Raw genomic sequence first — 27,068 nt, 5'->3', positions numbered from 1 at the left:
CCCAGGTGGCAGACTGGTGACGCTGACGCCATCAGTCCCAGAAGTCTCTGAAATACCCTCAGCGGAACGGACCGGTCCAGGCTGAAGGCGCGCAGTGCGGCGGAGATGGACTCCAAGCGCTCCTGAGAGAGGCGGGCGCACATCTCCACTGAGTCGGAAAATACCCCTAGATATGTTATGGACCGACTCGGCAGAAGCTTGCTCTTCGGCACGTTCACCCGCAGCCCCAGGGATGACAAGTGACGAAGCAGCATCTGCGTATGACTGACAAGCACATCTCGTGAATGGGCTAGAAGCAGCCAGTCGTCCAGATAGTTCAGAATGCGCATACCACTCGCTCTGAGAGGGGAAAGCGCTGCGTCCATGCATTTCGAGAACGTGTATGGAGCCAATGCCAGTCCGAACGGCAGCACAGCAAACTGGTACGCCGCTCCGTCAAACACGAAGCGCCGGTGGCTCTGGGCTATCTGAACATGAAAATATGCATCCTTCAGATCCACGGACGCAAACCAGTCCCCGGGACGAACTTGTGCCAGGATCTGTTTTAGCGTAATCATTCTGAACGCCCTCTTGTGAAGCGCTCGGTTGATGGGTCTCAAATCCAAAATAGGACGGAGTCCGCCATCTCTCTTGGGCACCACAAAATACCGGCTGTAGAAACAGCACTCTACCTCGCTTGGAGAAACCCGCTCTATCGCTCTTTTTCCGAGCAGGCTGTGAATCTCCTGTCTCAGCACCGGAGCGTTGCATGGCAATGTGAGTGACGGGACAACTCCGCTGAAGCGGGGGGCCTGCGTCTGAACTGAAGGGAATACCCGTGTTCTATCACATTTAGCAGCCACGGAGAGATACCCGGAATGGCTTTCCACGCATTCAGAAACATGCATAGCGGCCGAATTACCTCAGGCGATACAGCTTGCTGATATTCCGGAGACGCGCTCTGCCCTCGTGAGGCTAATTGCACTGGCGGGGGAATGTGAAGCGCGTGAGGCTCCGGCCGCCGCTCGCCCACGGGAGGTTATAGCGTATTCTAACTGTGGCTTCACGCTGCACCGTGGCAGGGCAGGGGACACAGTGTGGTGTGAGTGAAGGGGAGAGAGCTCCTTTTGTGAGGAGGTAAGTGCTTTTAATACATTTACACACACAACATTTTGAGCATTGCAACAATCGCCCGCAACAGCGGGGGAAACAAGATGCAAATGGCGCCGCTTGAGCACCGGTCCGCTCACGAACTCTCCCTTCCTCTCTGCAGACCCGTCAGGAAGGCGGCTTGGCAGCCGAAGACGATCCGCTATCGCCTCGATGAGCTCTCTTCTGCCCGTACTTCTTCCTAGCTGGGGCAGACCACTGCTTAGGCCGGACGTCCGGCCCAGGGTCTCGGGGAGCCGAAGACGCGGGCTGCTTAGCCAGCCTGTTGAAAGAGCGTGAAGCAGACGAGGATCTCGCTCTCGGCGCCAGCTGCAACGAACGGCGAGGAAGCACGTGGCTCATGGATTTTGCGCGCTTCTGCGCCTCCGCGAAGCATTCCGACACCGACTCCACGACATCCCCGAAGAGACCAGAGGAAGTAATGGGAGTGTTGAGTAGCAACTTCCGGTCAGCGTCCTTGAGGTCCGCCAGCGTCAGCCACAAATGCCGGTGAAGGACGACCATGAAGCCCATCGGCCTGCCGATAGCCTGTGCGGTGCGCTTCGTTGCCATCAGCGTGAAGTCCGTCGCCACCCTCAGGTCCTTCGCCTGAAAGACCTGTAGAACCGCCATCGAGTGCAGCGCGGAGGCTGCTTCCCCGGCGGAGGTGTACGCCTTGTCGGCGAGGTGGGCGGTAAACCTGCACGGCTTCAACGGCAGACCTGGTCCCGCGCTCAGCGAAGAGGAGGAGGGGCACAGATGTGCAGCGAGGGTCTCCTCCACGGGCGGCATGCGGGTATAACCGTGGGCCTCCACGTGGGCGAACATAGCCTGTGTAGCAGCGTGGACTCGCACCGATTGAGGGGCCGTCCACGACTTAACCACGTGCTCGTGCACATCAGGGAAAAAAGGAGTACTCCTCTTCGGTGCAGCCTGGCAGCGGCCCGCTTGAAAGTACCAGGAATCGAGCTTACTTTTACTTTTACCCCTCCGGGGCGCTCCAGCTAAGGTCGAGCTCCTTAACGGCCTTTTCCAGCACCCTCACGAACTCCTCCTGGAGGTCTGGGGTGTTCTCCGAGTCGGTGCGGTCCCGCTCCGACTCCACCCAGTCCTTCACCGAGGCCGAGATGGACATAGAGTTGTCGTCTTCCTCGTCGAGGCCGAAGGAAATGGCATCCGCAACGGCGGGAGGGGGACGAAGGCTCTCCTCAGTGAAAATGACCGGGGAACGAGGCGACGGCAGAGGACGGCGGCCCTGAGCCGGGTCGCCGCCGCCGCCGCCACCATGTGGCATGGGTGGGCCCACCAGCGGCCCTTTGGCGGCAGTGGGCCTCGACCCGAATAATCCTCGAGCAACGTTCCTGCGAGTCCTCAAGACACGCGGCGGCAGGTCAGCACAGTGCACGCAATCGGACTCTCCGAACGCCGCCTCAGCGGGGTGTCATCACAACAGGCTGTCTTTAATCGGCTCTCACTTCTGTTTTGCACGGGGTGAACGCAGCCCAGCTGTTCTGAAACCAAAAACTCAGTTTTTAATTTCTAAGTAAACCAACTCTGAGTTCAAGGTTTAACCTAGAGTTGGTCCTTATTGAAACGGGCCCCAGATGTATTCACGTTAACGTATCACTCTTCAGCTAACGTTAAATGACTCTATTTACCTGTGACCATATGCTTTATCTATTATTAATCAGAATAAAAAATGTGAGTTATGTTATGTATGATGTTACTTATGATTTGTGTAAGTCATAAGATACATGTTTTATATGAATTATGTGAATTTAAGCTAGCAAACGTGTGATTACCTCGAGTAGAAATCCAGTCATGTTTTTCTTTGGTTGAACACGTGATTTGATTAAACGGCGCGCTTTTCTCTGAGGTGAGACACTTCAACAAAAAAATGCATTTTATCTGGGAAAGTAAAATTAACTTAAACACTAACGGTCAGGAAAATACAAAATAAAAAATTGTGCTTTTTACATTTTAACAAAAGTATTTTTGGGATACGCAAATGTATATGTATAATAAAGACATTTTGTCAAGATCCGATCCATCGAAACTGTTCGCGCGCAGATTCTCTCAACTCTAAATCTAGTTATTCCTGCCAGGCACACATTTTCGATAAATGTGAATCTGCTTTTACCTCATACTCTAAAGCTTTTCTGTGGACAATCCGTCGTTTTCCTCACCAGATAGCAAACTCAGATTTAAGGTCAGTAGTCTGATCAGGCGTGTCTGATGATGACGATTCACACCTGCACATATGAGACACTGAAGCTCTGCTCCCTTCAGAGTGAGTACTACATAGTGATCGTCACTTCACAGAATAAATTAGTGAACACTCTTTTTTTTTTAAGGAAATTAAAAGATAAAAGAACTATAAGTATAAAGAATCAAATACGAATCTTTTTATCGTCTTCTGCTTCATTTATTGATCATTTTCTTTCCTTGCATCGTAGCTCCTCAATCGTCACGGCATGACAGTGAAATTGAAAATACACATGAGCATAAATGTCAAATATTTGTTCAAGAAGACATGTCTAATGTAACATATAGAATTGGTTCTAGATCCAGAATAAACCCTGATGCAGTTTTAAATGAGGTATACAACAATAACACTGCTGCATGAAGCATTGAAAATGTGTTTAATGATCATCAGCTCATCTGGATAAATCACAACACAAGTCATGAGCGTCTTTAAGTCTTTTATTGTTAAAATGTACAGTAAAAAAATGTTTACAGATCCATTAATATCTCCAGCATCAAATATTGTCTCGTTTCAGCTGATATAATGGTGTCAGATAGATGTATCTATGAGATACACGAGATCTCTCTCACACACTATAATACTCCAGTGACAGTAATAGACAAGAGTACCGCTGTAACATTAGAAAGTTGTGTTCGGCACATACTCCGCTATCATTTGCATTGCAATCTGCCCATTATCTACATGTATGAACCTTACACGCCATGCTGTGCATGTGTAGTTTTCTGTACATCAAAACATATTCTGTTGGCATTCAGCTCTGTACAAAATCTGATTCGAACAAAACCAGCAAGTGACTGGCATTGCACTTAAAATTGCTAATTTTATAGAAGGCAACGTTTTGTAGTTTAGAATAAATACTTTATTTTACATTGATACTGTACCAGTTATTAACCACTTTATCATTTCATATGGACATAAAAACGTTAAAAAATACTCTTAAAAGCTGATTATACATGTGACTTTAGAAAACATATCTGAACAAATGAACAGATGCTGATGCCGTTCAGAGGCGACACAATCTCATCGTCACGTCATATAAAAACACACACAGGTCCTGCACACAGTGTTTCTCATGACAGCGCGCGCGTGTGTGTGTGTGTGCGGCTCACAGCATTAAGCGCATTGAAGGACGCTGTTCTTTAGTGGCGCCCCCTGTAGGCGTGGAGTGGGACGGCCCCTCGGAGGAGTCGTGCTGTGGTGCCAGTTTATCTGGAGTGTAGTCGTTTCTCTTCAGATCTGAGCAAACAAAACATTTCAAGCATGAGATGAGATGACGGCTAAATCATTCCCTAATCATTGAAGTCACTCACCTGGAAGTTTGAGTTTTCTGCAGCAGGAGTTACAGTGATGTTTGGCACGGAAATTGCGGATGGCATCATCTCCCAGGTTTGCAGGACCGAAGATCATATCATAAGACCTGTCACGTTCACCCACAGTCAGACATAAAGATTGCAAAACGTCATCACCTCACATGTGACATGTTAGAGAACTCACCCTTTCTCTCCACTCTTGATGACGGAGGGATCTGTTAGAATCTCGCCCACCCCTGTGGACAGATAAGACTCACATTCAACACAACAACCCAAAAGCATCTATGAATGTCTTCTTTGTGGCATGAATTCGTCAATAAACACGTCTCCGCAAGGTTTAAAACCTTTCTGACAAATGGCTGGCATTACTGACGCAGTATGTTAAGTGACCGGACAGACACTCTCGTTTACACAGAAACATCTGAAGTCAAATCTTGATGTATGAAGCACACGCAATAATACCAGTACTGTGACCGATCTGACGCTTCTCAACACTTCAGAGACGCCGCACAACAACACAGTGCAAGTAACCAGATCAGATAGACGAACCCTGCAGATCCAGCACAAGCAGCTCTCCCCGTGTGTACTCGTACGTCCAGTGACTGAACGCCAGCATGGTTTCTTCCAGCAGATTGGTGGGAACGATTTCATCTCCGTTGTTGTTATTGAACTTGCGGAAGTCTCCGGTGATGCACTCCTCGATGGCGAACCACTGACCCGCAGAATGACAATACAGCAGAAAAACCTCCAGGAACCTTCAGCGAACACAGAGATTCAACTTTATAACATTCAGGTTTGGCTTCATCTGTGTTTATCATCCGTGCATGATGATGATGATGATGATGCGTTACCTGGGGGAGTAGGGGATTGTTTTAGGTCTGATCTGATTGAAGGCAAATGTGAGTTTCTGAGCTGCTCTCTGCTGCTGAATTTCCTATCGAGAACAAACAAACAAACACACGTGAACGTCTGGAGTTGTTCTGCTGTTCTTAGTCAATGAAAGAATGAACCAAAGCCATTCTTTCTTTCTGATCCATCTGAACAACTGAGAGTGAGATCGACAGAAACAAAAAGTGCTAATCCTTCATCTTAACACCGCTAACAACCGCTCACTCACTCACTTGTAGTAATGTAGCTTTGCTTATTGTCATCTCTTAAGATCTCTCACTCGTTCGGATAAAAGTGTCTCTATTGTCTATTATCAGGAGGAGAAACTGAAATGTTTTCACATGTGTGTGTTTCTCAGTTGTGCGAGATAAAAGAACAATATACGATGGGATGTTTCTTACCCTGAGACAGAGATGCAGGACCGTCTCTTCTTTGTAAATGCTTTGCCAGGTGTTGACCACCCCAGGTAGGAAGGATTTGACGATATACAGGTGTCCTGGTTTCAGAATGTCGTACTCTGACCAGGTGCACAGAACTTTCAGCGCCCTCCGCAGACCGCCGCCCATCTCCTCTTTACTGAGGAACTCGATCTTTGCACAGAGTCCACGCTGAGCCCACGATGACATGCTGTTATTTATGCTGTTTGGAGAACTTTCCTCCAGTCGATACACGGTGACGGGTTCACCTGCCGAGAGAACATCACGTCACGCGTGTGAACACTTCTGCTTTTGCTCGAGTTCGTTTATGCAAAATAAGGCAACAGAATCCATCAAACTGGGGTGAGCGCTGTGACTGCACTCTTATAACACGAGTACGTTTATACACCCCACTGGTGATTCAATGCTCACTGATTGAGGCTTTTTCTATCATAGCCACTTATTTGAAGTGGAACTCTCCTCCAGATTCAGCCTCAGCTGTGTTGTCATTGCATTGTGAAGAGAGATTGTAAAATAAATGGTTATTGCCATAGAAGTGGGTGGTGTTTCAAAGATTTCAAGCAGCTTTTTTAATCTAATTGAACCTTCTACAGTAGTAACCGACTGTAAACAACGGTCTCGTATGATCATCGTTTCTGATGCAAATGCAACGAAGAAGACTGTAGACCACAACCACAGTATAAACCATAAAGCATCACATGGCCCAGCCCATCTTCAGAACAATACAGAGCAAAGCATGATGGGAAAGAGGGCAGTACTGTGTCTTACCTTTAGGGGGCACTGGGGTAAATGGAATACTCTGAGACAACCGCATCAGGTTATTACGTTCCACCGCTAACACACGCGTACACAAACGACACACAACACACACACACAAAGGGCTGCTGTCAGTACACGTCACAAAAGCTGCTGGCACATGTCTGTTTCAAACCCAAAGCATCACGTCTGAATGACACGTTTCAGCTCAGTCATTACGGTCCGTGTGTTTGATCTCCTGCCTCGGGTTTGGATCAGCATGTGTTTATAGTTTCTGTAAATGACACAAACGCACACACCTGAGTACTGGTAAGTCTCCATGGGCTTGAAGGGAGAACCGATCGCTGCTCACAAAAACACAAGTAGACAAACAGATAAACAACAACATTACAAAAGAGTTAAACATATTCAATTCATCCTTTTTTTCCAAGCAGCATAAATGAAACTGCTTGGTGGTGTTATGAGACATGTCTTCACTGCATCACAGTAGTCAGAATAGCAGGGTGATGTCACTCCTGTACTATGGTACATGCCAGTGTTCTTTATAGTGAAGCAGCAGGTGTGAGACTTACAGTCCTTACGTGCACTGAGGTGTGTGTGTCGGGCGGCGTACACACCCGCTGCAGCTGAAACACACACACACACACACACACACACACACACACATCGGCTTGGGTTCACTGTGTGTGTGAAAATACTTTCAATGAGACACAACACTTACCATTAGAAACATCATCTCCTGCAGTCCTGATGAAGAGCAGAACACAAACAGACACAATGATAATAACACACCTGTAACCGTCACCTGATCTTTCCTTCTGAACACAATGACACGGTCATGCAGGAACAGAGACGTGTTACTCACAGTTTGCTGGATTGCACTGATTTACCCTGAGAATGAATGACATCAAGAGTTACACGTCTGTGTGAATGATGTTCTCTGTAACGCAGCACGTTGTCGTGTTGTGTGTTTGACTGACCAATAGCACAGCAGCTGACAGATCCTCATGCCGTGAGATGTCCTCCAATGACACGCGACTCTTCTCCTGTTTACTGAGCGCTGAAACACACACACACATGCGATGTGAGAATCTTTCTCATTAGGACTTCAGATGATGGACACGCTGACAGAATTTAACAGCTCGTGTCATGTTTTTGTCTCTTTTGACTTCCTTTGAGTTGTGTGTTAATACTGTAAAGGGTCGGGTATACTTGACTTTCCGCGTCCGTCTCGCGCACAAATGCATCCGCACAGCTTCTTGAGCATCAAGGATAAGCGCGGACAGATGAGTTCGACACGTGCAGTATGTCACCGAGTGTACTCGGCCGATTCGACATTTTTTTGCGCATGCGCCGTTATATGCGTTTCGTCCGCAGGGTCTCAAAAATCGTGCTGCAAGCAGACGGGATGTGCGGATGGCCATGGACCCTCCTGATGACAAAAATGACATCATGCGGGTGGCGCGCCGACGCGGATGGCCGCGCTATACTCGCCCCTTTAATCCTTGTGTGGTCAGAAAGACAGGGGGCAGTTGTGGCCTAATGGTTAGAGAGTGGGACTCGTGACCAGAAGGTTGCCGGTTGGATTCCCAGGGCCGGCGGGTAACGACTGAGGTGCCCTTGAGCAAGGCACCTGACCCCTACTTGCTCCCCGGGCGCTGCAGTGATAGCTGCCCACTGCTCTGGGTGTACGTGTGGTCACCACTTGCTGTGCGTGTGTTCACTACTCTCTGGATGGGTTAAATGCAGAGGTCACATTTCGTTGCCTTGTACTTGTACATGTGCAATGACAATAAATTGAATCTAAAAAAATGTAGTAGTAGTTTCATCATGTGGCAGCCGTGTGGAGGTGTGATGTGTTAACACAAGGTTAATGTTTAAAGGCTTCACTGGTGTTGTGTAATGTTGTCGTTCAAACTTACTGGACTCTGGATGCAAGAACGAAGGGTTTCTGCCAAACTCTGTGAAACCAGCGTATGAGTTCACTGTCCTCATGTGACCCTGTGACACACACACACACACACACACACACACATCATCATCAATCACACAGATCAACAGTAACGGGAAATCTTTTCATCTTAGACACCCACCACATCTTGATCCTTTCTGGATGGACTGAGCTGCCGGCCGCTAGCCGAAACCTCTTTAGGGAAGGACCTCTGACCCTCTGAATCATCCTTGTGACCTTCAGAGAAATCAGTCAAAGAGGATGGATTATTACAACACGAAAGACAAGAGATGGACAGTCAGTCACCGTGTGAAACATGTAGTTTGAGCTCTTCCGACAGCACCACCCCAGTGTTAGTCTCTCACACAACACAACACTTTCTTTTCTCCCAAAGACCCGATTCAGAGTCCCTCCAACAAACCACCGACAGACCGAGACACCCGTCTCACCCTCTAACCCACACAGGGGCATGCAGACGGGCGGGCAGTGGGTCAGGGGTCACAGTTAGGACAGGGTTACGATGCCTCACGTATCACCAACAGGCCAAAGCCCACCTCTGGACCGAACGCAAACCTCTGTTCTTCTGCAGCGGGCATCTGCTGCGGGCCGATCTCTGGAGCGCTTCGCTAGGCTGGGGTCCCTGGGGCGGATTATCAGGAGAGCGAGAGAGCCGAGCGATTCTGTCAGGCTGCTCGGTGATCATGGCTTCCTCTACTCTAACCTCATCATCATCAGTGAAGGCAGGATTCACGTATCCCTCGCATTTGGCTTCACACACGACCACCACTGGGTCGCCTTCCTCCTCATACTCACCCACGAAGGCCCCAAACTCCACGGCGGGGTGCAGCGGCTCCGTGCGGCCGGCGTGAGGGGGCGAATGCGTCCGAGAGTCCGCGAGCTGCGTGGGCGTGCTGACGAAGAACGTGGCCGTTCCAGCCGGGGCGCTGATGGGACCACAGGGAGCGGCATCTTCGGCATGGCCGGCATTCCCCTCGCGCCGACCCGGCTGAGGAGAGCGCCTGTGAGAATCCCTGAGCGAGCGCGTCTGCGGTGCGGCGTGACCAGACGACCTGGCCTCGGGCGCCAACGGAGCGAAGTACCTTCCCGGGCTCAAAGGAGGCTCGGCCTCGTGATGCTGTGTTCTGTCTTTGGCTCCGCCCCCGAACAGCGAGTCCGCTATGCTGGTGGCGGGGGGCAGGAAACCCACGCTGCACCGCACCAGAGCGCTGGATTTGGAGTGTCCCGTGATGTCACCCGGGCCGGGCCCCAGGTTCTTGGAGACGCTGAGCTCACGGGTGATCTGGTTGTGGACTTTGCTGGCCTCAGATGCCCGCTGTGCCGTCAGGGCCTTCAGCGTGTCCACCGTGAGCGCCGAGAGATCCTGCAGGTGTCCGATCTGAGAATCCAGAGTGTGCAGCGATCGCTTAATGAAGTTCACTTTGTTCCCGACCTCCTTCAGCTGAACGCACATCGTCTCCACCCTAAGAAAACACATGCAGGCACAATTTATTCACATCGTCATCGTGTTTCAGAGGAAATGTTAAAGGCTAAAGGAGTTCAGATCTGTGAGCTGCGCTTGAACAACCTGTCAGATGTGAGTCGGATTCTCTCTTCACTCCCAGAATGAAAGTGGTCGTCTTTCTCATGGAAGTACGTCTCCACACACTGTTCCTCAAAGTCGTGAAGCTTCTTCTGGTCCTCCTCTGTCAGGAAGAGTTCTGTGGAGAACATTGAGATCATGTTAGAGACGCAGTGAAGAAACATCCACGAGACGAGAGCCGGACGTCACTTACTCGGCCCATAGGTGCCGCTGTCCTTTTTTCTCTTCCTGCAGATGGACGACAGCAGAGACACCACGTGACTGAGCAGAATCAGAGGGGGGGGCAGGATGGGTTTGTCGTGATACGCCAGGATGAAATGGTATCGCTGGTATTTCCACACCAGGTTTGACATGGACATCACCTGCAGGTACACGTTACTGCAGAAACAAGAGCAGGAAGATGAAGAACTGAAAGAGAGCGATCGGTCGGTCGGTCGGGTCACTCACTTGAAGAAGGCGATGAGCAGATTGACCATTAGAATATACTGAACGAAGAGATAGACGGCCTGAAGCAGAGGTGTCAACCACACGCCCGCGCCACACAGACCTATAACATTATTATCGGTGGAGTTTGCACACACTGTTCACACACACACACACACACACACACACACACACACACATGACTCTCTGTGTGCAGATGTGAGGTTTGTTCTCAATCAATATGGTAAAGATTTAACTAACATAAATGATCTGTTGAAAGCAGAGGTAAGCTCACGGCTCGTGTCCTGTTCGACATGCATAAACTGAATCAAAAACACATCACACGTACCGTCAATCTCATAGGCGTACACTTCCCCGTACATCATCCAGTACGGCTGGAAAACCGCGTCTTTGGCTAAAGTCCACGAGGGTTCCTCGTTCGGGTACAATATGGCTTTACGAGGAACTCCGAAACTCAGCAACACAACCGCCATGATCACCACGATATAAAACATGTTAGCCACCTGCAGAAAGAGTCAAACACACATGAAGAACTCATCACGCAGTGACACGAAGAAACCGTCGACTGGGAAACTCACCATTTTTCCGATCATCATGACGTACGGGCCGGCGTGCTGATTGACGGCCAGAATATCCAGCAGCCGCACGTACCAGAAGATGATATTCAAACAGTAGACGATCCGGCCCGTGATTAACACGTTTCCCACCCCAAAACGCAGACCGAACCCCACGAAGAACATGAGGATGGCCAGAAAGTCAGAAATATTGAAATAATCTGTAAACCAGACTTTAATCTTCTGACTGATCTTTCCTCCTTCTGACATGAACATCTATCCACAGAAAAACACACATTCAACTTCTTCAGGTGTTCTTCAACTGGGAGACCAAACATGCTTTTTTCACAAGTTGTGTCAAGGGTTAGAATAGTTCTATATTGGGCAGAAATGTGTGGCGGGTTGGTAAAGAATAGCAAGTTTAGAATCAAGTGCTGGTTTGTAGTTTCTGTATTGAGTGTGAACGTTTGTTTTCTGTACACTCACTCTCACATGAGTCTTTTAACAGCACTAACACTTCATTTGTCACGTTTGTTCTCTGAATTTCACAGTCGATCATTACACATGAAGTTTAAACATTCAGCTGAAGTTTGTTGGATTATAACACAATAAACAAATAATTAAACATTTCTGACATGCCTCAAAAACATCTAAGCACACAAGTACCTCACGTATCTTCTCCACAGCCAGTGTGAAGATGTAGAGAATGACGACCCATTCCTGAGGTGATGGAAGGGGCTCCATTTTCACCAACACCACATATGAATATAACATCAGGAAGCCGATATAAAAGAGCTGCAACACACATGCACACACACGCGCACACACGCACAAGTGCACACACACACACGCACAAGCATACAAACACACATGCACACAGTTGTAATGACATTATATACATTCTTTATGCATTAATTCAACACTACACAGCACATGTGAACTCATGTTTCTCTCTACTGCACCTCTCACATCACATCATCACATGACAACAAACGCTGGACAACACACAACACAGTCAATCAATGTTGACGGTTTAATTTCTTCTGAAGAGTCACACACACATCAACAAGATCTAAAAGAATTCTCTTAAAGGGGTCATATGGTGTGTTTTTCTGTGTCTTTGGTGTGATAAGTTGCACATGCGTGTATTAGACGTGTAAAATTGCAGAAATGAAAGTGTGGGAACAAAAGATGCGTTCTATATGAGAGCGAATGCTCACCCAGACCTGCCTGAAACACCTCGTGTAGCCACACCCCCACAAATCTACGTCAGCTGGTGGTCTGATCTGACTAAGACCGCCCAAATGTAGACGCAAGTAAGGTGGGCGTACCTGTCAGTACAACTGAAGAGGAACCTGATGTTCCAAATATGGTCAGAGGCGTCACATTTCCCTCACACGCTTGCAGTATTCCACCAATCACTACTCACTGGTGAACTGGCCAATCACAGCACACCTCGCTTTTCAGAGTCATGAGCTTTGTCAAAAATCTGCGCGTTTCAGAGAGGCGGAGCAAAGAGGAGATACAAACATGCACGGTGTGTGGAAAATACAGCGTTTATCAACCTTAAATCCTGTATACACATTACATTACATCTAAAACAAACCATAATATTCCTTTTAACCGTGTCATATGACCCCTTTAACCACATTCACACAAACACCTGTCAGCACAACACACACACACAGATAAACATCAGACATCAGAGGCTTTCAGTGTGTGTGTGTCGTTGTGTGTGTTCATGTTTGTATATCCCGGTGGGGACCTAAACCTGAATACACACCAACACATGGGGACTCGTGTCACCGTGGGGACCAAAATTGAGGTCCTCATGGGCACAAAAGCTAATAAATTGTACAGAACAATATTTTTTACAAATCTAAAAATGCAAAAAGTGTTCTATGATCTTTAGGTTTAGGGATAGGGTTAGGGATAGGGGATAGAATATACAGTTTGTACAGTATAAAAACATTACGCCTATGGACTGTCCCCACGGGGATGATAAACTAGACATGTGTGTGTGTGTGTGTGTGGGAAGGGTAAACCCTACGGTATGGGGACAAAATGTCCCCACAAAGATGGCAATATCCAAAACCCTTGCCCTTGTGGGGACATTTTTTGGTCCCCATGAGGAAGCAAGCTTATAAATCATACAGAATGAACTTTAGTGAAAATGTAAAAGAGCAGACAGTTGTGTGTGATTGTTAGGGTTAGGGGGAGGGAATATGAGATACAGTTTGTACAGTATAAAAACCATTGCGTCTATGGAATGTCCCCATAAAACATGAAAACCCAACATGTCTGTGTGTGGGGGGGGGGGTGTTAATGCAGTGGGTTTATGCAGAGAAGTGTCTGTGTCTGATATTATCACAATGGGAACCAATCCAGGGTCACTTACAGGAGCCGAAGGCCTCACACTCACACACACGCACACACAGAGCGTGAGAAAGCAGCGATACGTACCGTGTTGAACCAGAACTTGACGATGGGAGCGTGGTAAAAAGCGTAGAACTTGCGTGTGATGGGTAAGCGGCGAGAACGAACATGGACCTCCGATTCACTTTTGATTTCTGCGTTGTCATTGGTACGAACTTCCTTAAACACGTCCTAAAACACACACAGAAGTAAAACCCATTCTCATGAAGATTCTTTAGTGTACAAATGTTTCCCAAGTTATAGTGGTGTGTGATTTTACCATCTGGATGTCATCAGGGTTTTGCAGGTTGTGTTCGCTGTCCTCCATGCTCTGATGGGCGTCTTGAGACTGGGGAATGTGGGACATCTCAGCTTTGGTCTTGTACTCCAGCAGAAGGATTGCCGGAGGAACGAGGATGCTCAAGATCACCTGACAAACATCAACAACACCATCATCAGTCCTCGGCAGATCAACACATCGCATGACACGCGTCAAAGCGTCTCGCTCCGAGAGGACCAGCGGCAGCAGGAGCTCTCACCTTGTACCAGGAGTTTTTGCGCATGTTCAGTCGTCCCATCCACATGTCGGACAGCAGCATCTGTGTGCAGGTGTGAGCCACGAAGGGGCGGAGTCGAGACGACACGGCCAGCTTCAAACAGGTGGAGTTGCTCCAGTTCTTCAGCTCGTACGTCAGGAGCTTCATGGCCATGGTCTCGTCCTGCCTGAACGACTGCTCCAACAGATCCACCGCCAGCGTCCCGAACTCACTAACAGAGAGCACACCAGCGTTAGAAACCCACCCGGCAGCCGTTGTTTGCCTTCTCGCGTCGCTCACGCACTCACTTGGAGTATTCCTTCAGCTCCTCTGAGGTGTCGTCCACCACGTCGCTCTTCTTGGCCTCGTAGCCCATGGAGCGCAGGAGTTTGCAGGCCACCAGAGCTTTGGCCATGGACTCTTCTCCGTGCTGCCAGAAGAACAGAGACATCTTCTGTCTCTTCATCAGCACGGCCCACACCAGCAGCTCATTGAAGGGGTACGGGAAGCGCCGGGTCTCGGGGTCATCGATGTCCACCACCTCCTCTTTGCTCTTCTTCTTCTGCTGCTCAGAAGTGGAGTCCGGCTGAGGAACACGAGTGCGACACGTTAAAGCAGACACACACACACACACACACACACACACACACTAAATGTTTACTTTGGGTTTGTAGGGCTGTGCCGTCTTGATGAAGTGATTGTGTCTGGTTTTCTCTTTTTTATCTGCTTGAATGCTGAAGGACTCGTGCGAGGTGCTGCCTGTGTGTCTCCCTGACCGCTGACGGACAGACAGACAGACATTAGAAGTTGATCTTCTGAAAGCGAGTCACAACACATGAGCTGGAATCTTTCATTACCCGACTGTTTCCGTGCAGGTTGTTGTAGATGATGCGGAAGCGTTTGCGGGTGTAGTTACATCTGTACGTTCCTCCCATGAGATACTCGATCACCAATCCAACATCGATTAATGTGATTTTGTAATTGGGGGGGAGGTTACCCTACAACACAAGATTAAAAAGTCAAGAAAAACTCAACATGACTTCAGACTGAAGCTGGGAGCGCTCTTTACCTGTTTGACGTCTCTCAGCAGGTGATAGAGCGTTGGGTTTGTTGGTGTTTGTTTCTGTGACGAGAGTCAAAGCTCACTTTATATCAGAACACCTTCACACAAGAATAAATGACATTTGATCCACAATCAACTCCTCAGGTGTGTGTACCGTGTTGTAGAGCTCCTCCAGGCGTGTGATTGTCAGGAATCTGTGCATGCTGACGCCGTTCTCAATGAGAAGTTTCACGAACTCCACACGATCCATCACCAACGCATCCAACATGGCCTGTTCAAGAGAGCCCACCTACACACACACACACACACTTCACATGAACATCACTTCATCCTCACAAATGATGGGACTGATCCAAAACTCTTATTATATGATTTTAACAAACACAATAAACAACACAATCATTGTGCACATTCTTATCCTACAGTTGAATGTAGTTTGAGGGGTCAGAGGTCATTAAACCCAGTGTGTGTGCGTGTACTACAGACAACACGTGTGTTACTCTTGTTGTTGTGCAGACGCTCACTAACCAGCAACTGTTGTCCATAAACAAAGACGTGATCTTTAGCGATGTCCACCCTGTCCCACGCCAGCGTCAGGACCAGCTGATCAAAGGCTGATGCGTTTGTGCCTGTAAACACACAAACACACACACACACACAGATGGTAATCTGACAGAAAACGTGTGTAGTGATGCGTTTGAAACACTTTGACCTCTGCTGATGAAATCTCTTGTGTTTCTCCAACAGTTTGTTAACGACTAAACAGATGAAGTGAATGTGTTTGTGTAGTTTAGACTTTAAGTCATTCTTCTCAGACTGACATGAAGTTAATGTTTGAAACACACGCTGACCTTTGAGAAGACTCTTGAGAATCGCCACATCAATGTCTTGATCTTCTGAACCAACGTGAAATACTGTGATCTGGAACACACAAACACACACAGAAGTTACTCGTGTACAACCTTCTGATCTGAGGCGTTTGTGTGTGTGTGTGTGTGTGTGTACCAGCTCTTTGCTCTTCATGCACTCCATGAGTGTTTGGAACAGATGCAGCGCGTCACTTTGACTGAAGTTGAACATTTTCTTGATTGTGGCGATAATGTCAGCTTCAACACCGTCAGGCAGTGCACTGAGACACGAGGAATATTCACACAGTTCAGACACAGTTCAAGTTCTTCACAGTAATTACATCTCGTGTGTGTGTGTTTGTTTCATACCCGTCTGGCTCTGTCTGTTTGTGGACGTATGCCAGTATATCAGCGGCTCGTCCGGTTCCCTCACACACCACCACAGGCACCGGTGGGCTCTCCTGCAGATACTCCAACACCGTCAGGATCACGTTCGGCCCTCCTTCAAAAATCAGTGCTACCACAGGGACTCCCTGACCGATGCCTGCTCACACACACACGTTTGCGCAGCTATCTTTATGAGGACATACATTGACGCAATGCAATCTCTAGCCCGTCACCCTAACCGTCAGAACTACATGCCTGACCCTAACCCTGACCCTTAACCTAACTATAACCTAAACCCTAAAACCAAGTCTTCACCCTCAAACAGCCCTTTAAAGGGGTCTCTGGAAGTGAGGACCGGCCAAAATGTCCTCACTTTACTCTCCTTGTCCTCACACCGCTGGTCTACAACTCAAACCGGTCCTCGCAAATATAGATGTACACACACACACACACACTGTAAAATATCAGTTGTGTCTGTATAAACACATTTCTTGACAGACTTAAACTCTAATGATGATGGAAAACTCTGAAGAAGGTCAGATTGGTTCAACATTGAACACTGCCATTACATAATTACTGTTTAACTGTACATGTGTGTCATGTGATCATTTCAGCAACATCACGTTTATTGTAAAACACAGAATCCGTGGGTGTGTCCAAACATTTGATTGACAGTGATTATGTGTAATGACACAGAGTGCAGGATGATTACTGTCATTAAACACAACTGTGTGTTTATACACAATCATTTGTGTGTGTGTGTTTATATACACGTCTGTCCCTTTGGGGTCAGTTTTGTCAAAAGAGGGTCAACAGTTCTTTTTTCCACTCGTGTGACTCACGTGTGTGTGTGATGTGCGCTCGTCCTCACGTGTGTGTGTGTGTGTGTGTGATGTGCGCTCGTCCTCACGTGCGTGTATTCTCTGGAGGTTGATGTGTTTCTCCAGCTCTCTCCTCAGTTTGACTTCAGCTCCGTATTTCCCCACCGTCCCGTCATCCACCAGAATGAAGTGTGAGTGAAAGTTATTCAACACGTTGAGTTTACTGAGAGGGTTCAACAGAGTGTGATACGGTGCAACAACCTGCACACAAACACGCAACCCACGTGTTATTACAGTACAGTCATCATAGCATGTCATGTCATTGATATAAAGACTTTTCTCTCCCTAGCATCTCTCTGCAGTCAAATCTCATTTAGTCTTTCTTGGTGAAATGTTTATTTGATGGGTCAGACATGTGTGTGATGAAGTCTCACATCTCTTCCGATGAGGTCGTTTCTGTTTTCGATCACTCCCCAGGGTGCGATTCCAATCGTGCAGATTTTGCGTGATGATCTGGATAGATGTTCTTTCAGCGCGTCGCCCACATGCTTGGCCACACCTGGAAACCCGGCAGACAAACGCCACAGTCAACAGTTTACAGATGCAGTGACATCACTACTGCACGTGCACGTGCTGCAGCGAGCGTGTAAACACTCATCAAACATACAGACCTGATCTTTACACTCACATGACTGTCATTACTGCGCTCAAGTTAATCCACACACACACACACACACCTGTGTTGACTCCGCCCGTCAGGATCCAGGCCCCTGTGGTCACGGCAGCTTTAATGAGTCCTTTTCCCACCACATGTTTGATCCGTGGATGCAGGTCAAAGTTCTGGGTGCCGCCGTGAACGCTGATGACGATCTTCGGCAGCTCCATCTGCCATTCCTTCAGCATGAGTCTCAAGATGGCTTCCGGTCGAGAGTCGTATGACAAACGCACATACTGCACAGCCAATCACATCGCTCCATCAGACACATTATGTACTGCAGTATGTACTATGTAGTATGCACACTTTGCACTGATGGCCACGTTTAACTAAGAAATAGAATCGGACACTCTCTACAAATGACCTACCGCTTTCACTGAGATGAACAAACGCACACTGCATGCAATACTGTATCCCACGATGCAATGTGTTCAATTTGACCTCTCAGTGTGAAGAGTGAAGCAGAAGTGTGTGTGTGATGTGTGTGTTCAGACCTTGGCTCTGTATGAATGAGATCCGCCCTGGAAGTTGATGACTCCATAAGCGTCAGTGGGCGTCTCCTCGGTATGTTTTTCCACAGACCACCGCTCCACATCTGACAGCTCCCCTTCAGCCAAACGCACGTCTGAGTATTTCACCGGCAGAGTCGCACTGAAGCCCACGTGCTGCCGGACCAAACGCCCGCAGCAGCATCTACACACACACACACACACACATCTTCAGCAGCCGTCGCTGTGTTACACGCGTTCATGTGTGTGTGTGTGTGTGTGTTTTCTCACTCACCGTACGAGCTGCTGACAGATCTGACATCCCGGCAGACATCTGCAAACACAACAACATCGACACTGAACACACATCACCGTCACACTGAATGATGACAGTGTTTTGGTCACATGACTACAGCTCAGAATCCATCACAACTCAATGACTCGTCTTCTTAAAAACACAGTGACGGACGCTGTCACTTTGACAAGTAGATGGATCCAGACACTGAACACTTGAACATAAACTCAGTTCATGATTGTGTTTGTGTGAGTTTACCTGTGCGGGTCTTTGGACACGGGCAGTATATAAACACATTCCCTCCTGGTGAACGTGTTTTCTATCCAGGACTTCTGGGACTGCAACAGATCAACAAGAAAAACTGATCTGAACCGAACACATCTGTCTATAAATCTATGATGAGAAAGATTTGATATGTACAGTATTTCTCTATTTTTGTTTCTATTGGTCTTTGGACGTTTTGTCAGACGAGTGACAGTCAGTTGCTGTGTCTGAAACCGCTCCCTCGTTCACTCCTTCACTATTCCCTATATAGCCAATGACATTTGAGTCCAATGCATGTCGAAGAAGTGAATGAAAATGAGTGAAGGATTTCAGACACTGGCGTAATATATCATGCGTCTGACAGCTCTGTGGCGGACATTCGTCATAACGCTCATATCACCTGCGTGGCTTCATGGATTGCGTAATAAAATGGTAAAGTTGATTTTCATCTTATTTGTCATGTATATTGTATTAGTTTTTAATAAAGAGAACAAAACAACTGTTTGCCACGTTTATTACGTTTAATAAAATGATTAAACATATTTCAAATAAAGCACCACTGTCTATAACATTCATTGAAACTGTTTAAAACACAAAAATAACTGTTGATAAGAACAAACACAAGTGACAAAACATGCATTCGTGGCATTAACGGTCACTCTTCTGCAGCTGATTCTAACCAAGCGGTCGTCGCGTGTTGTATCATGGGAAATAGTGAGTGAGCGAGTGGATGGACGGACGACTGAAGGGATGATGATATCTGTAGAGATCACACACACACCAGCACTGATGAATCCACACATTCAATCACAGTGTCATCATTCACAACACCACCTGTACACATTCTCACATTAACATCTGTTTACACCAGACACATGTCAAACACGAGCTCCGCCCACCTCAAGACAATTTCATTTCTATACAGTGGTTGTCGCAGTTTTGTGTTGTCGTAGTAAAATGAGAAAACACAGGAATCACAGCAAGAGCCTGTAATCCACATCATCGCTTTAATAAAGCCGCCATCACATTCACATCACTCTCGTGTTCACTTCAAACAGGCTCCTCACAGTCAGACGCATTTAACAGAGAGGAATTTTTCATTAAATTTCCCAGAATTCCTTTAAACTCTGCGAGCGAGCGCTCAAAACTAACATACCCCAGAGATTGAGACACATTCTAGTTCTAAAACAAAACAGCTCAAACCTCCTCATCTTCATCTTCAGCGGTGTGTCTCAGCAGAGAATAGAGAAACATCAGCGCTTCACAGAAGTCAAACACACTCAACCTTGTGTTTCTCAACACGGTTCAGTAGCAACAGACGGGGGGGGGACGGGGGGGGACGTGATGAATGTTTCTGACGGAGAACAGGGATATTAAAGAGAGAGAGCTCAGACACATCAGGTCGTATAACCAGACACACACACCTCACACATCACTGTCTGTACACAAGTCTTTCATCAGTGGAACACAACAGAGATATTTAGAGAAAGGTCTCGGTGGTTTTGTGTTCATGCAATGGAAGTCAATGGAGTTCAGTGTTGTTTGATGATCGACTTTTATTCCAAATATCTTTTGTGTTCTGAAGTAGAAACTCATACAGGTTTGATATGACATGATGACAGAATTCTCACTATAACCTCTCCAGATCACATCCATGACCTCTGCATTGATCATGTAATGTGTTGTGTTGTCTGTGTAGGAAAACTGTGATCCATCAGAACTATTTGAAATGGTTGATCAGCAACACGGACCCTGACTGGATTCTCTGATGATCTGTCATGTCATGAAGGGCAGATGAATGTTCCTGATAACCCCACAAAACCATAAAACATCATCAGTTTGAATGATCTTTATCAGTTTATCAGATCCTCTCTCAATAAACACACCTGCACAGATTCACAGCACAGCCTGACCTGAGCTCACACAAACACATCATCTACTAACACAACAAACCCACATCTCATGTGCAGGGGTCAAAGGTCAGCGAGAAACCCTGCCTGAACTCACTTCAGAAAGATCATCATCACATCTGATCCGCAGCAACGACTGTAAAACACAAACCTGTGTGTGTGTGATATAACCTCAAACAGTACCATATTAGCCAAAACACCGGCCTGTGTAAACACGCACGCACGCACACACAACAGAGAGAGAGTTCAGTATCTGAAAAAGTGCAGAAGAGTCAGACTGCTGACTTTGACAGTTTAACACACAGATCTTCAGCTGAAAAGCATGGAGAGTGAATAATAATCTTCGTGCGTGCGTGCGTGTTTCAGGTCTGTTATTACAGTAATCTCACGCATGTGACACACAGTGTGAAGGAAGGATTTCTTCCACAGTTCTCTCTGTGACACATATAAACTCTGGTCCATCATCATCATTACATTCCATTTAAACACAATACAAAGAATAAATAACAGCAGCCAATTACACAAAACAAACAAACATGGGGGATGTTAACCCCACTACACCCTGTTACTCCAGTCTGTGATATCTAGAGAATGGGGTTTGACTACCAGATGAATGACAATTCCTTCATATTCATGAGCTGACACACACACAGATGTTATCTGATGGTAAAGAGTAAAAAGAGTTGGTGATGGACAGAAGTGAAATGACTCGGCTGGTTGTTTAATGAATGAATGTGAGTTGAGCTGCAGATCAGACGCTGTGTGTCTCTCTGAAACATCAACACTTCATTTAAACACTCACTTAGAACATATGACCTGTTCAACACACACACAAAACCTGTACAACTGTACAACAAATGTGAACATTACTGAACAACAATACACTGCGGTCACTCGATGACATCATTCACCTCTTGTACTGACCTCAAACCAGTTTCACCAGTCAATCATTTCACCTGCAGCTCTGTGTGTGTGTGTAATTTTAAAGAATTTTGAGTGTTTCTCACACCAAATGACTGTTAACAGAAAACAAAAACAAAACTTCCCGCTAGTGCTGGGCGGTATGACCAAAAATTTATATAACAGTGTTTTTCAGATTTATACCGGTTTCCCGGTACGTGGCGGTATTTTTTTAACTGATTAAGAGTGGAAATAGTGCTGTTGATTGACTTAAAATGCCCTTTTATACTGTCATGGTGACAGTATCTCCTATAATAACTGCAAAGTTTAGACTTCTTTAACAATTGAATAGCATGCGAAGGTAACTTGCATACATAATATTTAAGCAAACAAATAGAGCACTGGGCTCGAAATGAACTTTTTTCCTTGAACTTCAAGAGTTTGAGCATCCACCAAAAAATTAATAGTTGAAAACAAAATAGTAACAATTATACCATTAAAACATGCATGTGACGTCTGTTGTGTTTTACATAGTCACAATGGCTTCATGATTTCCTGAAATCATATTTTTTAATCATAAAACAAAGGCTTAAATTAGATATGTGAGAGGAAAGCGATCGCATCACGCTGTCAATCCTCCTTACTGACACTTAACGTTATTTCTCATTAAAGCATATAGAGAAACAGTTCAAACTAAAAACACATCATATTATATGCTTATATTGAGCAGATATGAGGGGAACATGAACGTTTTTTTGAAAATGTTTGTTCTTGAGTATATTTAACATAACGTAATGCGAACTTGTAATTGCTACACTTGTGCTGCTGTTCAGCCGCGAGGTGCGCGCTCCCATTGCGACAGGAAAGAAATATGTAATGTCACCGCTCATGCGCGAGACTCACGCAAACATCAAAATGCCACCGTTTAGCGCATGTTTATATAGAAAAAATATGATAAAATAGTGCCGCGGCATAGAAGACGCATTCTGTGTGAATGGCCGGTCACAGTGCAACAGTGAAAACGGGCCCCACTGAAACAGTGTCGCGCTGCGCCGCGTTTCGCACGTTGTTTATGCGACATACACCGGTAATGCGGTATATTAAAATTCCATATCGTAACAAAAATACACACCGGCATTCGGTATGAGCCGGTATATCGCCAACACTACTTCCCGCTCATCAACGTTTGCATTATCATGATGACGAAATTAATTTGCTTTAAACTCAAAGTTTCATTCCTGGACATGTTTGTATTTGGCAGCAGAGCACACTGTACACACAAATACACTCACTAATGTCACAATGACACAACATATTCCTACCAAACAACTCAACCTGATATCAGATCTACCATAAAGACACAAGAGCTGTGTAACAATATTCAAACCAAATATCGCAATACACCACCAACGGTACATACGGCAACACTCTCATGACACACTCCAATTCTATATGAATCATTATTATTATTATACGTTAAAAGTTAAATCTGGTGTTCTTTAACATTGCTGGAGCCATGAACCCCGTGCCCACAGTAACAAAAGGCTCCAAACCCAGACATCCTCACACATACTGTTCAAAACAATAACACAGATGCAGCCTGATGACACTGTGAATGAGTGTCGTGGAATTATGGGAGTTGTCGTCTTCATCTTCACTGCAGATGGGAATCAATCCGACAAGAATCACAAAAGTTACACTGAGGATAACACAGACATGCGATGAGAAAGAACATTGTAAGTGAGCAAAAAATATATGTCACTCTTCGAGTGGTGTTGAATATTTTCATGCAAAACCTTCCCAGTTGGGACCTTAAATTGAAACACCAAAAGGTTGCTACCGTGCATGCGCAAACATTCGCAACACTTTACCAAAGTGTAAGCTTTTAAGGGTGTAAATAGTTCACTGAGTTTAGACTAAAAATTGCCTGCAGGCAACGAGATGGACGTTCAGCCCGACGTGCAAGTTATTCCAGTCGAACACAAAGAGAAGCTCGTTCACTTCTGGAAGAACCTGACGGGGTCTCTGTCTTCAAGACCGTGAGGTGTCACTTTATAATGATGTCAGAATCACATCTCTTTACTCCGAGACCATATGAGGACACTCACTTCACTTCCACCACAGCATCAGAACACACGAGTGTGTTAAAGCCGAAATGACACTGAAAGCACATGACAAAACGATATGAAAATAAAGACACAAGTTAAGTTACTCAAATCAACTGAAGCAAAGCAGCACAGCTGACAAGAAACACGTGGACAGCACGATAAAAGAGTGGCGTGTTCATAACACATATGTGCCATGACAGGACGATGTTTATAGTGTGAATGTCAGTGAGATGAGGAATTAGCAGCGAGCTAAAGTCTCTCTGATCTTACAGCTGATCTCGCGTTTAAACGTCATTCAACACGACAGCGGTGGAAACATCTGTCCTGCCCGTGACGCTCGCTGTTTTCAACCCGGTTCGCCGGTAACGTTACCGGACTCGGCGCACGCGCGTCTCAGAGCAGCTAAAGCTAGCAGCGCGCGGGGCACGAGCCAAAACCCCTCGAGCTCCCCAGGCGCGCTCAACGCAACGCATTCGGTCGGTCGAGCTCCGCGACTGAACGCGGCACACTTGTCAACACAGACATGCGCGGAAAAACAGCGCGCGACGCGCATTCCATCTCGCGGAGCCGCGGCAAGCGCAGACACGCCACAGAACCGCATTCAGCATAGATTTTTGCCACATTCGCCACGCATACAATACCAGAGCAGCGCGACGCGAGCCGTACCATTCTCTTCAGCGTTCAGACTGAGGAAAAGCTGATCCGGATCTTCTAGCCATCTATCGGCGAGGTGCTGCTCGTGAAGCCCCGGAAGGGAAGCCCGGTGACGGCGGTGATAGTCGTGTGCGTCCGCTGCGGCTTCAGCGGAAGGTGGAATTTTCATAATTGTGCGACTCTGGACTGACGTTGCGTGACGGAGTTCACTTGAGCCCGCCCCGTCAGGCGTCACATGCTCGGTGCGTCACATGACTCGAAGTATCGCGAGAGTGATTCAAAAGCGGTGCTTTCGAATGGCCCTCGCGATATTTTGTTATAGACCGATCGGTCTGCGCAGCGCCGCGTTATGCAAGCATATTGGTAGTAATTTTCTATTTTAAATAATAGGCAATGCAGTATGTAAAATGACAATGCAATTGTGTATTTAAATATACATTTTAAATAACATATGTGCAACATTAGGTGCAAAATGAAAAAAAAAAATGAAATTAATTTTCTGTCAGTGCTGATTTTCATGCACTTGCATGCCTCATATTGTAAAAAGACGTTTGGTCATGTCAAGGTCTTGTTGCTGAGCAGCAGGCGGACTGTTCTCATGCCGTTGAAGACCACTTTAACAGCATCCAGACATCCATATTGCACTGCAAGGTCCCTGAGACCCAGATTAGACTGCAGGCCCAGCATGCACTGCTGTGCTCCAACACGTAGTGTTTTAAAGGCGCAGTTCTTGAAAATCAGCGGCCACTAGCGTTGTATTATAGTTTTGCAACGAATCTCTGAGTCATTTGCCCACCCCTCCCTTTCGAATTACGACGGTGGCCGCAACAGTAAAATAGATGTCGTCTACTGAGACAGCAGATAGTAGTGATACAAGCAGGTAAGGCAATATATTAACGTAATTGATCATTTAACATGTATTCTATTGCGAAAGTTACTGTTACAATTCTATAATTAGATATATTTCTTGCGTGCTATCTAGTACACGCTGAGAGTAGTGAAGTAACTAAAGTTAGCTAATCGTAAATAGCAACGCTGTTCAAAGCGTTTGATCTGACAGCGACATAGGCAGTTAGGTGTAAGTTAGTAGACGTTTGTCTCCCCCTTTGTAAAGTCAGGAACAACCGGAGTACGTACCGCAGGGACGGAAAAACATGATTATTCAGAGGTTATATGGCCATTGGTATAAAATGCTAACGTTACCTTTTCAACAAAACAGTTGTTTGGTAAACATTGAAAAAGTGGAAACGTTGAAAATGTTGAATTATCTTACCAGTCTAGCAGAAAACAGGCAACTTCGGCGTCGCCTTGAAAACATTTGTCCTTCAACAGTGCCTTCCATCTGGTAATAGATACACCGATGTTTATCCTGGATTTCTGCCGCCGTTTGTCTCTAATTCATCTGGCAGCATCACGTTTGCGCTTCTTTGACGACGGAGATTCACGCTCTGTCGGCGCTTGTGCACAATACGCATGGTCCTCCATTTTATCCTTATCATTTTAAAACTTCTAAGACAGAACAATCAATTGCTTCAGCTAGACGACGACTACTCCTCCTCCTCTCCGTACTACGACTTACTACTTTGTGCGTCTTCAACTCAGTGATGACGCAAGCTGCGTCTAAAAACACACACGAAGACCAACATATACGAAACGCGATCTGTAGAGCTGATTGTCCGTTAGAGCTTACTGTACAAAACATGGCTGCGCAACATAACAAATTCCATGTAGATAGGCCCGCTCCCTATGTAGATACAACTGGTTTATTCTAAGGTAATAAAAACATAACTTTTCATTACGTAAGGTTTTTATACACATCTAAAGACACAGTTTTGTATGTTATATTGCATTTCTGTTAATAGATCATACAAAACATCCCGCACTGTACCTTTAATTAAGCATACTTTAAAAGTAGATTAAAGCAATAAGCCCCACTCCGCTTCGTGCCACAACGCCCTTAGCTGTTATAAAATGCACTGTAACCCACTGCTTCGCGGGGCTTATTGCTTTTATAAAACGGTTATTCCATATGCTTAGCAAGGTTTCATAAAATAAAGTAAATAAAATTTTATTTAGGCTATGTGGTGCGGTCAGCCGTTATATATTGAGGTATTTTATAACGGCTTAGAACTCCGCTCAGCCAATCAGAATCAAGGACCAGAACTGACCGTTTTATAATTACAATTATACTATGCAGTAGGTACTTATAATTATTTTATACTTTACGTACTACTTATTCATACATTTAGTTGATAAAAGTGTACTTTTACTTAGGCAACATACCTTTGTGAAGCTCATAAAAAAGATGCTTAATGTATACTTTCCTGTAA

General features: G+C 46.2%; 1 protein-coding gene across 2 annotated transcripts; it reads right to left on the bottom strand.

The window, feature by feature from the left end:
* Positions 1-3,813: 3,813 nt before the first annotated feature.
* On the bottom strand, positions 3,814-24,885 carry trpm7 (transient receptor potential cation channel, subfamily M, member 7). Of its 2 annotated transcripts, none has more exons than XM_057347726.1 (40): positions 24,751-24,885; positions 19,161-19,240; positions 18,903-18,941; positions 18,614-18,812; positions 18,142-18,355; positions 17,839-17,963; positions 17,494-17,665; positions 16,566-16,740; positions 16,354-16,477; positions 16,200-16,269; positions 15,877-15,977; positions 15,503-15,637; positions 15,355-15,408; positions 15,143-15,283; positions 14,947-15,063; positions 14,594-14,871; positions 14,289-14,517; positions 14,030-14,179; positions 13,798-13,941; positions 12,001-12,129; positions 11,359-11,610; positions 11,109-11,283; positions 10,784-10,916; positions 10,530-10,714; positions 10,322-10,454; positions 9,310-10,217; positions 8,879-8,973; positions 8,708-8,786; positions 7,766-7,845; positions 7,651-7,676; positions 7,507-7,532; positions 7,358-7,411; positions 7,085-7,129; positions 6,798-6,863; positions 5,994-6,277; positions 5,556-5,638; positions 5,254-5,459; positions 4,889-4,940; positions 4,705-4,811; positions 3,814-4,630 (listed from the first exon to the last, which is right to left on the bottom strand). In XM_057347726.1, exons 1-40 carry the CDS (start codon positions 24,751-24,753, stop codon positions 4,500-4,502), a joined length of 5,799 nt encoding a protein of 1,932 aa, XP_057203709.1. In that variant the 5' UTR covers positions 24,754-24,885; the 3' UTR covers positions 3,814-4,499. The 2 variants fall into 2 exon arrangements, with proteins under 2 accessions (XP_057203709.1, XP_057203710.1); XM_057347727.1 differs by having other exon boundaries at positions 9,550-10,217.
* Positions 24,886-27,068: the final 2,183 nt, after the last annotated feature.

The sequence above is a fragment of the Triplophysa rosa genome, linkage group LG12, assembly GCF_024868665.1.
Source record: "Triplophysa rosa linkage group LG12, Trosa_1v2, whole genome shotgun sequence".
Lineage (NCBI taxonomy): Eukaryota > Metazoa > Chordata > Actinopteri > Cypriniformes > Nemacheilidae > Triplophysa > Triplophysa rosa.
Note: the sequence above shows the minus strand (reverse complement) of the source record. Positions and strands in the feature narration are given on the sequence as shown.

What these genes read in the sequence shown, in the direction of transcription:
- trpm7 (XM_057347726.1), bottom strand. An exon ending in ATCTGTCAGCAGCTCGTACG is followed by an intron (nt 18,813 to 18,902) that starts GTGAGTGAGAAA and finishes GTGTGTGTGTAG; the next exon opens with ATGCTGCTGCGGGCGTTTGG. An exon ending in CAGAAAACTCAAACTTCCAG is followed by an intron (nt 4,631 to 4,704) that starts GTGAGTGACTTC and finishes TTGTTTGCTCAG; the next exon opens with ATCTGAAGAGAAACGACTAC.